The sequence below is a fragment of the Salminus brasiliensis genome, chromosome 8 (genome assembly GCF_030463535.1).
Source record: "Salminus brasiliensis chromosome 8, fSalBra1.hap2, whole genome shotgun sequence".
In the NCBI taxonomy this organism is placed as follows: Eukaryota; Metazoa; Chordata; class Actinopteri; order Characiformes; family Bryconidae; genus Salminus; species Salminus brasiliensis.
The window spans coordinates 4,287,439-4,302,551 of record NC_132885.1 but is presented as its reverse complement, the minus strand read 5'-3'; the positions used below and the strand labels follow the sequence as shown (position 1 = coordinate 4,302,551).

Below are 15,113 nucleotides of genomic sequence, written 5' to 3'. Positions count from 1 at the left end.
ACAGCTAAACACCTGCGTACCTCATTGCCGGTTCGTATTTCAACCCTTATAACAACTCAAAAGTGCATATTAACCCCCCCCCCCCCCCACTTCCTTTGCCAGGAGTCCAGCTCTGCAGCCCTGTTCAAGCCCAAAACGACTGTTCCTTCAAAAACCAATGAGCCACTGCTCATCACACCACCCACTCCCAGTGCTATTACTTGTCTCACCTAAGACGAACTCCTAGATTTACTGTTAAGGTTAGTGTTATTTAGTCTTATATGTCCCTGCACTGGCTAGCTAACTTTTACTTCAGCTTGAGTTCACCTCCCACCCTCTCTCTCGCCCACTCAGTCAGTCTCCACTCAGCACCCCATTCACGTTCTCTTTCATTCATCTTTCAATGTCTCTCTATTTCTCTCTCTTTTCTCTCTCTCTCTTACTTTTCGCTCTGATTTCTCTCTCTCTCCCTCGTTAATTTCTCGTTTTCTTTTCTTTTATCTTTTTGATTGTGTTCGCTTCTCTCTAGCTTTTCTCCTTGTATCTTTGTCTCGCTCTCTCACTCTCTTTTCTCTCCCGCTGTCTGTATCTTCTTTATTTCTCTCCCTCTTTATCTATTTCTCTCTCTCTCTCTTTCTTATCTCCCACTTCTCTTCTTTGTCTCATGTCTGTATTTTGCTGTCTTCTCCCTCTCCCGTTCTCTCTTATCTGTCTTTAGGTTTCCAGCTACTCAAATTTAGATATACACTGATATACACTCAACGTCTGTTGTCTGCAGACTTTGATCTTTTGACAGCTATACGTTTTTAAAGTACATAACACCTTTGACCCCCTGCTGCCTTTACCATCTACTCTAAAAGGTAGTGGGTGGAGCTTCTCAGATCAGGGGGGTGGTCTAATGAGTCTAATGAGGCAGGTAGGAAGGGGGACTAATCTGAACGCTGTGTTGAATCATGAGGTTTCAGACCTCGGCAGGGCCTCCAAAACCTTTGGACTTCACAGTTTTGGGTTCCGGATACCACAGTCTAGGTGGACTGCAGCTGTTCAGGCACAGAAAAGGTTTTTTTTTATACTGTATACCTCTTTAAGGCTCATTATTCAGGAACTTGAATGACCACAGCACAAACTAGACTCCTCCTGAAAATATAGAAGCGTGAGGCAGATGGTTGTACTCATGAGTCCTGTCCACTTTAGAGGTTATCTTTCATTTATTTCACTTTCATTTGTTAAAAAAGAGCATTTTTGAAGTCTTTTACTGTAGTTGCTGATTTGATCACTTGTCTGTGGAGCACTTTGAGCTGCTACCTGTGTGAAAGCACTCTATAAAAAAGCTTGTTAAAGAAACTCAACATCAATAATGCAGAGCTCATGTACAGTGTGGTGTTTTGTCGCTGTGTACTGTCTGCATATTTCCCAGCTGTCATTCTCCCTGTGGGAGCGGCACTGATAAACACAAGCATTAGGTCAGCACGTCAGGCCGATGCCTCGCCTGAAATGGAAAACCAGCCATTGTTTTAACCCCAGTGGTCCCTGACCACGTCCCTAGAGATCCACCCTGGCCGTCAAACGTTCCCATTTTCCAAAAGCTTAATTCTTCGTTGTCCTTTAATAACATATTTACTCAAACGGTGTCGACTGAGCTATTTATCTTTCCAAAAGAAACCGAACAGCTGATGAAAGCCCTGCTTTGGAAATGAGGCCAAAGGCCACCTGTTGTAGCCCCTTGTTGTGATGTCAGAACTCGTCAGACTCCAGATTTTTCCACATCTCCAAATTTCAGTCTTACAGGTCAGAGGGTCTGTTTACACCTGTTACTTTAACTGGATTCTGCTCACACTTGTCATTAAAATATGCGTCTCCAGTGGGATCAGATGAGATCGGATTTTGTAAAAATCCACGTAAAAAGCCACACCAACATGTACATCATTCCTGCTTGACTTCCTGTTATCGACAGCTTCTCATCAGAATTGTCCTGCTCAGGGAGACTGTGAACAGTTTAGAGGATCTGTGCGGGTTCTTCTGCAATGTTGTGGAACAGTAGATGGTTCTAGATCAGTTTGAACTCTGTAATATTGCTTGGTACTTGGTACTAATTACTGGGTAATTAGCAGGAGCATGAGTGGCATACATGGCAAGAGAGTGTGAGGGAGGTAGAAAGAAGCCCAGATCCACAGTATTCCAGTGTATATCCATTATGACTCGTATTAGCGTTTCCCGACAGACGTATTTCTGCTTGTCTGATGGAATCCAATCACACTTGTAATAAATGTGGATGAGATCCGTCTCTGACCACCTCAGAATCTGCTTTGAGTGATCCGATCGTAATCTGATCATAATGAATCCTGAGGGGGCTTTTCATGCTGACAATCGAAATCTGAACATGATCCGATCACCAAAGATTCGAATCCGTTAATGCCAGAAGCCTTAGAGAGCTTTCTGCTTTGCACCACCCAAGCCCCACCAAGCACTTTCAATGATGTCGAGGCCTGGACTCTGGACTCACTTTGCCTTTTAGTTTCCTTTCAGACCCACAGCGTTGAGTCGTCTTCTCACAGCGAAAGGACGGACACAAACATCACGTAGATGTTTTCATATCTGAAGTGAGAGTGCAGCTTGATTTTCTCCTCTGTCTCAAAGATGAAAGCTTTAAGTGATCTCTATCTGATGGGGGCAGTGTTGGTGGTCTACCAGGTCTTGCGCAGTTGATAGGGGTCATTTTTTAAACTCCAGGTTTAGAAACTCCTGATTTTTCACTAGTTTTCCTTAAACGTTCTCAACTTTCATGTGAGTGGATTATCAGACTTCCTAAGTTACATCTCCTGAATTTGGGGTTGAATGATGGAAGAGTGGTCTCTGGCGTTTGTACAGTACTGTATCTGGTTTATACTGATAAAAAAACATCTGCCGTCCATTTCCAGAGCCTTTACAATGCTACGCAAAACTGTCAGGCATTGTTACAGAGAATAACACACAAATATCTAGATTCTAGCACAGGTAAATTTACATTTATGGCATTTAGCTGACGCTCTTATCCAGAGCGACTTACAAGGTTACTTGTATTACAGAGGTGGGCCAATGTAGTGTTAGGAGTCTTGGCCAGGGACTCTTATTGGTGTAGCGCAGCATAGTCACCCAGACTGGTAATCGAACCCCAGTCTCCCACATGGTGTGGGAGCTCACTGACAGGTAGTGGTGTTATCTGCTGCGCCACACCAACCACACACGTAAATAACCAAATGCCTCACATCTGTTGCCAGAATGTGCACAGAAAGGGTCTTTACCGCAGTAACATTTAGAGACTGTATGAAAAAAGTGGATACTTTATGCCCAACCCTAGTAAAGACTTAACTTTTAAGGTTTATCTGTTCATTTTGGACCAAAAGGATCCAAATAGCTCATAATGCAGTCTCTATTAGACTTCAGCACTTCCTGTGCTGAGAGCTGCTAAATGTCCCTGATACTTTTTTACATTGAGGTTGTTTTAGCCAGGCCACACTTGTCAATCTGGAGAAACTATAAATCAATACTCTTTTTATAATTTCCATTTCACTGCTGTCCAATTAAAAACATGTATCTCCATTTTTTGTTGGTTTTTAGTTTTTTCCATGGTTTCAACCCTGTAGCTGCTCTGTACACTGTGTAAAGCATTCTGGATGAAGGGACCAATAGAATTTCCCATTTTCTTTCGATATTTTGAGCGACTTCCATTCAAAGAAGGTTTTCGCCTTCTCCTGTAAAGTCAAATGCTAAAAGTCAAATTCTAAAGCTGCTAAATGTCCCTGATACTTTTTTTTATTGAGGTTGTTTTAGCTAGGCCACACTTGAGCCTGTATTTCACTGAAGAACCAAAGTTTCGGTTAGCATGGCTTTGTGCTGTCCTGACCACTGATTGAACACTCAGAGAAGCAGAGCAGTGAAAAAGGACAAATGGACACTGGACAAATTGACGTTGATGGCTATTTAAAACAACACACACACACACACACACACACACACACACACACACACACACACACACACACACACACACACACACACACTCAACAACAGACTGCTGTCTCTCCCCAGCAGAAAGATCAATAGCCTTTGACCCTCGATTATATCAGAGCTCTATTATATCATGATGACATTTGAGCACACTGTACCAAAGACCCTAAATATCATCTTCCCACTGAAGTATTATATGAGATTAATATCGTAATATGAATATACAACCAGAAATGCTGCATTTAATGGCATGTAGTGTCACTAACCACATAACCATAAGGCTAATATCACATGTTGACATCACATCACGACTATTTAATGGCAACTGTTATCAGAACTGATAGAATTATTACAGTATATTATTGATCAGAACCACATTATACTGACCATCCTCTCAAATGAAAAATGCATATATTTATAAAATGTAGTCTTATTAATGGTACAAATAAGCGTAACTCAAGTTATATCCAAGAGGAAAATCTCAAGCAGTCAAACTCTGCAGATTTTACAGCTCTGACTGATACTCGCACAACTTGCATATGCATTCATATTGAATATTCATATCTATCTATCTATCTATCTATCTATCTATCTATATTAATTAATTTAGTTTTTATTATTATACCTATTATGTTTCTCTCTTTTTATATTAATATTTATAAGACTATGCTGTTAAATGGAGGAACTGCTAAGTAAGAACAAACTCTTGAATCTTGATAGGCAGTTAAGCATGAGCATAGCTCTGTTGCTGCTACTGCAACACTACATACTTCATACCTCATTTAACGTAATAATGAAGTTATGGTATCTGTCTTTTCAGCATCGCCGTCATGCAAAAACATTGTCTCTCAATTTTGGGCGTTTTCTACTTTTGACATAACGTGAATCTTTCTGACCATCTTGATGAACGGACCAATAGAAATGCTCCAAAATGACTTGGAATAAAATCTTTCTACATTTACTTCCATTGAAAGTGAAGACGGTTTTGGACAACTGTTGATATAAAAGTTGTCAATCTGGAGAAACAAAGCTTTTTTGTAGGACATTGATGATATATATCTATTCTCTTTTTATACATCTTTCTAAACATATAATTTCTATTTCACTGCTGTCCAATTAAAAACATGTATCTCCATTTTTGTTCATTTTTAGTTTTCTCCATAGTTTGAACCCTGTAGCTGCTCTGTACTCTGTGTAAATCATTCTGGATGAATGGACCAATAGAATTTCCCTCTCTTTTCCATTCTACACTGACTTCCATTCAAAGTTAAGAAGGTTTTCGCCTTCACCTGTAAAGTCACCATATTGGAGATACATGTTCTTAATTAGACAGCAACGATATACAATATAACTATTTCACAGTTTACAGTAACTTTAATTTTAAATATTAGGTGTAATTTTGTATAAAACGATGCAATAAATGTAATATTTCAGATTTCAGTTTCAATGTTTATGTTATTCATGGATCAATAATATATTGTAATGATCTGTTAATAGGATTTTCTGGTCTGCCTTGAGATACAATATACGCAATGAACACAAGGGCAGCACATATTATATATATATATATATATATATATATATATATATATATATATATATATATAGAATATATATACTATATTATATAGAATATATAGATATTATATAGAATATAGATATTATGTTTATTATAACGTAATGCAGTCATTTTAAAGTAGACTAGCACACTACTACCACAGTTACTAATATATTATCATTAATTAATACATTTATCCGCCATCCCTGAGTTTATTTTGATTTTTCAAATACTAAAAACATTTTTTAAAGAGTTTCCAAACTTTTGAACAGCAGGCAATTTAGTATCTTTCCCTCTGAGCACGTATTCCCATCTAGCCGTTATTTAACTGGACATTAAACCTGCCCATGAAGTTCATGATAAACTCTGTTACCTTCAGCACAGCAACAACAATCTGTGTGTCCCCAGCCTGCACAGCCACTGTACTCAGCGCTGTGGTGGACGGGTGACCTCCTGGGTCACCTTCGCTGGACATTGTCTTCAGAGTCGGCACGTCCAAAAGCCCGGAGAGTCAAGCGGTGTTGAAGGTGCTGTAATCCACAGATCTCTCTCTCTCCTAAGTGTTCCACAGGCATCCAAACCCAAACACAGGGGGTGGGACGGTGGGGTGGGACGGTGGGGTGGGGGGTACAACTGTATTAAAGTGACAGTGCTGCCCACATCAGCACCAGCAAAGTGAGCCCGTCCTGCAGGTTCTGTCCCAGACCTTCTGCAGCAGAGAAATGTCCCGGCACCCTTCTCCTCCAGCAGGCTGGACTGAGTGAGAGGACTGCAGCTAGCAGGGCGAGCACAGCGTACAACTGAGGGTAAAAATAGAAATATCCACTGCGTTTATCACAGCACTCTCAGAGCCATTTGACACACCCCTAGTTTGGTGGCTTTGGTCCCTCTGTTCTCCCTCCCCCAGCCCACTGCCTGTCGTACTGCCTGTTCACCGAATGTTTTCCTTCTCCTTCTCAATCCTACAGCAGGACAAGATAAGGTCTAGACTGGCCCAGACTGGAGAACCTGGTTTGGAAAGGACAGTGATTACAAACCGCAGGCTTATTACTTACCTATTAATTCATTCATTAGCTATTAATATGTGATTCAGTAAGTGTAATGAATTCCTCAGAAACTGTTATGCATTGTTTAGGAACCGCTATGAATTATTCAGTATCCACTATGAGTTATTCTCTCTCCACAATGAACTTTTCAGTATCTACTATGACTTATTCCATATCAATGATGACATGTTTAATATTTATTATAATGCAGTTTCCACTATGAATTATTCAGTATGCATTATGACTTACTCAGTATTCACTAGGAATTATTCTGTATCCACTGTAAATTTCTCTGTATCCACAATGACTTATTTAGTATCTACTTTGAATTATTCCATATCAATGATGACATATTTAGTATTTACTCTAAATAATACTGTTTCCACTATGAATTATTTCATGTCTATCATCAATTTGTCAGTATCCATGACATTCAGCATTCACTATGAGTTATTTACTTACCTATTACTTACTTATTTACTTACTTATTTAGTATCTACCATGAATTATCCCATATCAGTGATGACATATTCAGTATTTACCCCATTGAATAATGCAGCTTCCACTATGAATTATTCAGTATGCATTATGACTTACTCAATACTCAGTATTCACTATGAATGATGCTGTTTCCCTATACATTATTTAGTATCTACTATAAAATATTCAATATCGACCATGGATTATTCAGGACCTCCTATGAATTATTCTATATCCACTGTAAATCTTTCAGTATCCACTATGAATTATTTACTATCCACTGTATTTTGTTCTGTATCCACAATGACTTATTTAGTATCTACTATGAATGATTCCATATCAATGGTGAAATATACAGTATTTACTCTAAATAATGCAGTTTCCACTATGAATTTTTCAGTATCCATTATGACTCAGTATGTGCCATGAATTATGTGGTTTCCCTATACATTATTTAGTATCTACTATGAATTATTCAATATTGACCATGGGTTATTCAGTACCTCCTATGAATTATTCTATATTCACTGTAAAATGTTCTGTATCCACAATGACTTAAGTATCTACAATGAATTATTTCATATCAATGATGACATATTTAGTATTTACTCTAATTAATAAAGTTTCCACTATGAATTATTTCATTTCTATCATTAATTTTTCAGTATCCATGACATTCAGTATTCACTATGAGTTATTCACTCTCCATTATGATTTTTTCAGTATACACAATGAATTATTTAGTATCTACAATGAATTATTTCATATCAATGGTGACATATTCAGCATTTACTCTGAATAATGCTGTTTCCACTATGAATTTTTCAGTATCCATTATGACTTAGCATTCGCTATGAATGATGCTGTTTCCCTATATATTATTTAGTATCTACTATAAATTATTCAATATTGACCATGGATTATTCAGTACCTCCTATGAATTATTCTATATCCACTGTAAATTATTCAGCACCCAATATGTATTATTTAGTATCTTCTATGACCAATTCAGTGTTCACAACAAATTATCCAGTATCTACTATCAATTATTCACTTGTACCATGAGTTATTCAGTCTCCACTATGAATAATCCATGATGTACTATAAATTATTCAGTATCCACTATGAATTATTTAGGAATTCAACATTACATAAATTATGAAGTATCTACTATAACATGTTCAGTAACTACTATGAATATTTTAGTATCCAGTGTGAATTTCTAAGTACTTAATATAAATGTGTCAGCACATACTATAGTTTATTCAGGACCTTCCATGGATTATTACTTCTCTACTATGACTTATTCAGTAACTAGTGTGAATTATGCAGGTTCCACTATGAATTGTTTTGTCTTCTATGAATAATTTAGTACGGACCATAAAGTATTTAGTGCCTTCAATAAAATCAATCAGAATTCACTGTAAATGATTCAGTACCCATTTTGAATGATTTAGTATTCGCTATGAATTATCCAGTATCTACTATAAATTATTCACCATGTACCATGATCTGTTTAGTATCCACTGAATTTTTGGTAATGATGAATTATTTACAAGTTATTTAGTATCCACAATGATTTATTCAGTTTCCATTATGAATTGTTCGGAATTTACTCTGAATATTTCATGATGTACTATCAATTATTCAGTATCCACTATAATATATTCAGGAACTTACATGAACTATGAAATATCTACTATAACATGTTCAATAACTATGATTTTTTTTAGTATCCAGTGTGAATTATTAGGTATTCAGTATAAATGTGTCAGCATACACTGTGATCTATTCAGGAACTTCCATGTATTATTAGTTCTCTACTAAGACTTGTTCAGTATTCACTATGAATTATTCAGTATCTAATATTTCTTATTCAGTAACTGCTGTGAAACAAAAATCCTTGTTTCAGCTACATTTACATTGTTAATTTTTTTTTTGCATGTGTGTGAAAGGCCACACTGCCATGCCAGATCAGGCGTGGTTTATTTTTGCAGTGTAATGAAGGTTTTTAGGGATAACCATCTGATTTGCCAAGCAGAATTTTCACCCTCTTCAGCTGTTTCATTATGGGATGCCTCCACAGAGCAGGAGTCACTGTCCCAAATAAAAAAAAGTGCTGATTCCCTGACCAGAGCACAATGGGAGGAAAAAGACCAGACCCAGGCACTGATACTGAGCGACTCAGGGGAACATAGCACCCCCCCACCCCACCTCAGCTTCCTCTGACCCCCCTGATGCCATTCACACACAGCAGTGTAATGGTCTCATTAAGACAGAAAAACCCACACCATTCTGCTGAAACACTCACACATACACACACACACACTTTCTTCCTGTAAATGGGAGCAGGGAGAGCTCAGTGCACACGGGGGAGGAAAAACCAACACATGCAAAACACAAACTTTCATCTTTACTGATATTAGCTTACCCACTGAGAGCATTCTGGCTTGCCCTGAATCTCGGGGAATGGGGGGGTGGGGGTGGGGGGGGGGTCTTATCATGAGTGTCCCGGGCAGGAAATGTGACAGGAAAAATAAGTGAGAATAACAGATCTACATGTCCAAAAGTCTGCAGACACCTGCAGTCTTCCCACCTGCTTCTGGGAGGGCTTTGCACTAGATGTTGGTACACTAGATGATCCCAAACGTATTGGATGGAGCACCATCCATCATTCCAGAGAACACTGCTCCACAGCTCAATGCCGGGTGGCTTTCTACCCCTCTAGTCCACGTCTGGGCTTTAGGCATGACCCAGGGGAAGGCCAAGCTGACCTGGGAGCACTTGTGGGGCAGTGGTGGCTTAGCGGTTACAGGCTCGGCTTAAGCAAGGCCCTTCACCCTCTCTGCTCCCGGGGCACTGGAGTTGGCTGGCCACCGCTCTGGGTGTGTGTGTGTGTGTGTGTGCTTACTGCGCCTAGTTCACTAGTGTGTGTGTGTATGTGTGTGTTCACTACCACAATGTGTACGATGCGGAGGACACATTTCGTACATAGTACAGTGACTGATACGGCACAGCAGCTTTACCTTTTACTTGAGGATCCCCCAGCAGGAGCTGGTACACGTTGCTGGGGACAGGGGTGCCTGGGCTTCTATGCTTATCCTGTTGCCTCAGCAACTCTGAATTGGACCGAATGGCAAGATGAGGATAATAATAAAAATATTTGAAGTACAAGCTGAACAGATCTGCTTTAAATATCATAATCAGATTACGTTGTCACTGCAGACTGTAGCCGGGAGCCAGTGTAGTACTCAGATTTAATGTTCCTGCTGAGCTCACAGACTGCAGACTAATACATTAGCCTCAAGTCTTATTTTGGAGCTGTTACTCAAGTGCTAAATTGCAGTCTTCGAGATGTTACTCAAATGGAATTAATGAGGAACTAGCATCCAGGGATCCTGGGCTGTAAATAGGAACCAGAGGTGTCAAGTAATGAAGTACAAATACTTCATTATCTTACTTAAGTAGAAATGTTGGTTCTCTAAACTTTACTGGAGTATTTATTTATTTTTCAGACTTTTTACTTCTACTTCTCACATTTTCACCCAATTATCTGAACTTTCTCCTCCTTACATTTTAAAAACAGCCTCGTTCCTCCTATTTCATTTCCCTTTGTTTTCATTCCGGCTCGTCATCAATAAAAAAAACCCCAGATAAATCTCTCCATCCAGAAAGTGAGAGTCTGATCGTGGTTGGATGAGAAGTATAAACAGACTCCATTCTGACTCCCTATTGGTTTATAAGAGATCCATCACACCTGCACCCGTCCCGTCACTCTCCAGCGAGCTCACAGCAGACGTCTGTAGTCTAGTATGAAGACTGTGTCCGTTGCAGAGACTCAAGAGAGCTGCAGTGAAACGTCCCGACTGAGCCCCACATTTACATTCCAATAAAGCTTATTGATCACACGCCTCTGAAGTCTGACTTTCTGCAGCTTTACTAAACTTCTAGACAACGACTCCTCATATTTTCCTCCATGAAGCTCATGTTAATGCTCAGTAGAGCACAGAGATGCTCCTTTAATAGAGCTGATATTACTGAAATGCTTCATTTTCAATGGGCAGATCTGCAGCTGAAACAGGAGTCTAGTGCAGCCCAACATTTTTAACATCAACATTTTAATAGATCATTCTCCTCATTATGGCTTTTAGAGAAATGGGTTTTTGGGGACGGGGGGGGTGGGTGGGGGGGGGTAGTGCACTATAGACCCCTGTGGCGCGGCCTAAGCTTTCGGCCTTTATTTTCCTTCCATTACTTTTACTTTTCTACTTGAATTCGTTCTGAAACCAGTACTTTTACACTTTTACTGGAGTAAAAAGCTTCAGTTGATCTTTCAGCTTCTATAGAAGTCTTTTAAACCCTCGTATCTCCACTGAGTATCTACCGGAGTCATGCATGACATTCCTGGAAAACTCTTGCTGTGTATGTGAGCCTTATCCTGCTGAAAAATGCCACTTGGAAGCCCTGCCATGAGAGGCAACACACGACTACCCAGACATGGATAGCTGTGGCATCACCATGGAGCAAACCACCTATTTTGGGTTGATCAGGCCAGGATCTGCTGCTAACTTCTTGTTGCAAGAGCCGGACCTATACAATATTAGGCTATAGTCTTAATGTTTTGGCCCAAAACCAAACCAGAAACTCCTAAAGCATCCTCTGACGTGAGGGGCAGCGGACTGCTGTAAACACAATAGGGGAAGCCATCACTTCACATGCAAACACCCATACACCCCCCTGAGAGCTTCGTCCATCCACAGACACAGACATGGCAGCTGCAGAGTTGAGTGGACAGCTGAGAAAGTAGCCGGGCCCTGGACACCCCCGAAGGCCACAGATAGCCTGGCCATCTGTCAAGGGTCCCTGATAAATCGTGCCGGTCACAGAGTGGTCCTGCTAAATCACAGAGACTTATTAATAGACACAAAACACACACACACACACACGCACCCACACACACACACCCACACACCCCTACAAGTTCCAGTCCCACAGAATCCGCCAACGCCCCAGTCCGCCTCACCATGACTTAGATTTCCGGGTGTTCACAAAATCGCGGCTGTTAAAAATACAGGCCAGTTCTGCCCCCATTATCAAGTTTCTTTAGGAGCTAATTTAGATGGACTTCACAAAACACTTCACCATGTGTCCAAAACCTCCAAAAGCAAGATCACATTAACCCTTACAAGCCCTGAGACATCTATACTGCAATGCTGGGTACCGAAATTCCATCATTAATTTAATCGCTTTATTAAACCATTGGATTAGAATTCTACATTAAAAAGTGGACAACCTGTTTCCCCATGATTTCAGCCTGTGTTTAATGACTGATAGAAGAACTACACACCAATATTCCGGTCAGGTATTTAAAGTTTAGCAGCTTTACAGAGATCCAGGTCTGACATGTGCTGGCAAGGTAAGAAAAGGTAAGAAAACGAGCAAGGTAAGAAAACCAGAGCCGAACAAGTCAGGAAAAAACTAACAGTAACTGGTCTAATCGGTCCACACTGGCACTATGAGCAGTATGGCGCGGACGTAGTAACCCCTTGGTCCCGCAGCGGAAGAGAAGCCAATGTTTTTAGTAACATTAATCCAGTAGTGGCAGATAAACTTATACAATTTTATTAAGAATAGAAGTCTAATTAAGGTAAAGGTGCACGTATCTGTCACAATGTACAGCAAAATGTGTCCTATATATTTTACCCATCTGTGGTAGTGAACACACACACACACACACACACACACACACAAGTGAACTAGGGGCAGTGAGCACACACACACAGTGTGGGCAGCCAACTTCAGCAGCCAGGGAGCAAAGAAGGAACAACAGTGGCAGCTTGCCGAGCCTGGGAATCGAACCCACAACCATGTCAATAGCCAAGAGCTCTAACTAACCGCTGAGCCACCACTACTGTCCTCTACTCTACTATGTGCTGGTCTAATCTCAAAGCAGATAAACTGACCAAAAATCCTAGAAATTGTTAATTATAGTATATAATATTCAAACATTACACCAAAAAAAAAAAAAAAAAAAAAATATATATATATATATATGTGCAAAAACTGAGATATGAGGATTTTGCATGACCGCGACAATATGCATGTATACGTTCCTCTCCTAAAAGCATGTACTGAAAGCAGCAAAGTCACAGTAAGATAATTTTTACTGGATAAAATCTCAACTCCACATAAATAATGGAAAAAAAGAGATGGCTGAAGATTGTATGATGATCACAGCATTCTTATAGAATAATAATAAATATTACACTGGAATAATGTTGCAGTGCAGTCAGTTTCACACTGAGATCTTCAGCCTCTCTCTCTTTGCAGTACGTGTGGTTCTAACATGTCAATAGAGGAGCTCTCACCGTTATCAGACAGGCTATTCTTGGTGTGAACGCCACAGAGCTGCCAATAGATGTCAGAACAGCACGTTACTCAGCAGCCCTGTTTCCAGCAGGAGCTCAAGTCATCTATTTATAAACCAAAAGGGACAACAGGCTGATTCTGGGGTGACTCAACACAGACTCTCACTCTGAAACTCTGGGGTCCCAGTGCACCCAGTGCCGGTCTTGATGAACGCCCCTCACAGCGCTTTGCCATAATCTCGCCTTAAGCTGATCGAAATAAGCTGCTTCCATGTGGTCTTCACTGCTGTCCACTCTGCTGTCCTATAGAGGTTGGGTTTTTCTTTTCTGTACAGCATATTATAAGATGTGCCCAAACTTTTGACTGGTACCGTGTCTATCATGTGCACAGTACGCAAGAAGTTGCACTGTGTTGCACCTGCACTGTGCGTCCCAGCCCACTAGGAGGCCTCCAGGGGTTCCGTGTGCTGGATTCTGTAATTAGATGCATGCACCAGCTCAGCCTCTCTCAGGAACACCTCCGCTCTCAACTGCAGCATCCAAGAGACAGCAGTGAAGAGAGAAGCAGGTGTCTACATACTTTTGGCCAGTTCTCGGCCTCTCGCACACTACTTGTAGGAGATGGAAGGAATGGAGGAATGCCAGCTTGAGAAGAAATTCTGGGGCCGGAAGGTCGCCAGTGCGAACACTCTGAATGCCAGGGGAAAGAAGTTGTTAAGGAACACCAGTTCGGGAGTCAGTTTTGGGACCAGGTGGTCACCAGTTCCATTCCCTAGACCCCTAGCAGGGGGTGGGAGGAGTGAAGAAATGCTGGCTCAAGAAGCATAATTAGGGGCCAGAAGGTCCCTTTTGACTGAGTGACTGAGGGAACACCAGTTTACGAATCAGTTTTGGGATGGGAAGGTAATTGGTTCAATCCCCTTGACTGACAGGGGGTAGGAGGATTGAAGGAATGCTGGATGGTTGGGACCAGAAGGTTGCTGTTTCCATCCCTTTTGAATTCGGAGGGTAGGAGGAGTGAAGGAACAGCAGTTTGAGAAGCAGTTTTGGGACCAGAAGGTTGCCGTTTTAATCCCTTTTGACTACAGGGGGTAGGAGGAGTAATACTAGGTTCAAGAAGCAGTTTTGGGACCAGAAGGTTGTTGTTTCCATCCCTTTTGAATTCAGAGGGTAGGATGAGTTAAGGAACATCAGTTCGAGAAGCAGTTTTGGGATGGGAAGGTCATTGGTTTGATCTCCTTGACTGAAGAGGAAGTAGAAGGAGTTGGTTAGGACCAGAAGGTCAATGGTTTGATCCCTTTTGAGCGCCAGAGGGAGGGAGGAGTAAAGGAACAGCATTTTCTCCTCCTCACCCATGACTGAAATGCCTTTGAGCAAGGCACCCATCCCCTACTGCTCCCCGGGGTGCTGTTGTGATTGCAGCCCACCACTCGGGGTGTGTATCCTTACTGCTCTGATTACTAGTGCAGTGTGTGTGTGTGTGTGTGTGTGTGTGTGTGTGTGCGCTTCTAAATCAGCCCCTTCAGCAGGTCATGGCTGAATAAAAGGCCGGTGGGCGTTCTTGTTTGAACAGGACAAACAAAATCAGACTGAATTTTCGAGAATCTCTCGTTCATCCATCATTATAATGAATAAACACACTGCTTAATGCTAAAAGCACCCATAACACAAGATGAAGGTCAGGAAAGCCAGAGC

At 40.8% G+C, this 15,113-nt stretch overlaps 1 protein-coding gene across 1 annotated transcript in view; it reads right to left on the bottom strand.

Moving 5' to 3' along the window:
• ccdc141 (coiled-coil domain containing 141) overlaps positions 1-5,999 on the bottom strand; it is a 65,745-nt gene extending 59,746 nt beyond the window's left edge. The window contains exon 1 of the mRNA XM_072685412.1: positions 5,898-5,999. Coding sequence (XP_072541513.1) covers positions 5,898-5,999 — 102 coding nt within the window. The remainder of the gene's footprint in view (positions 1-5,897) is intronic.
• Positions 6,000-15,113: the final 9,114 nt, after the last annotated feature.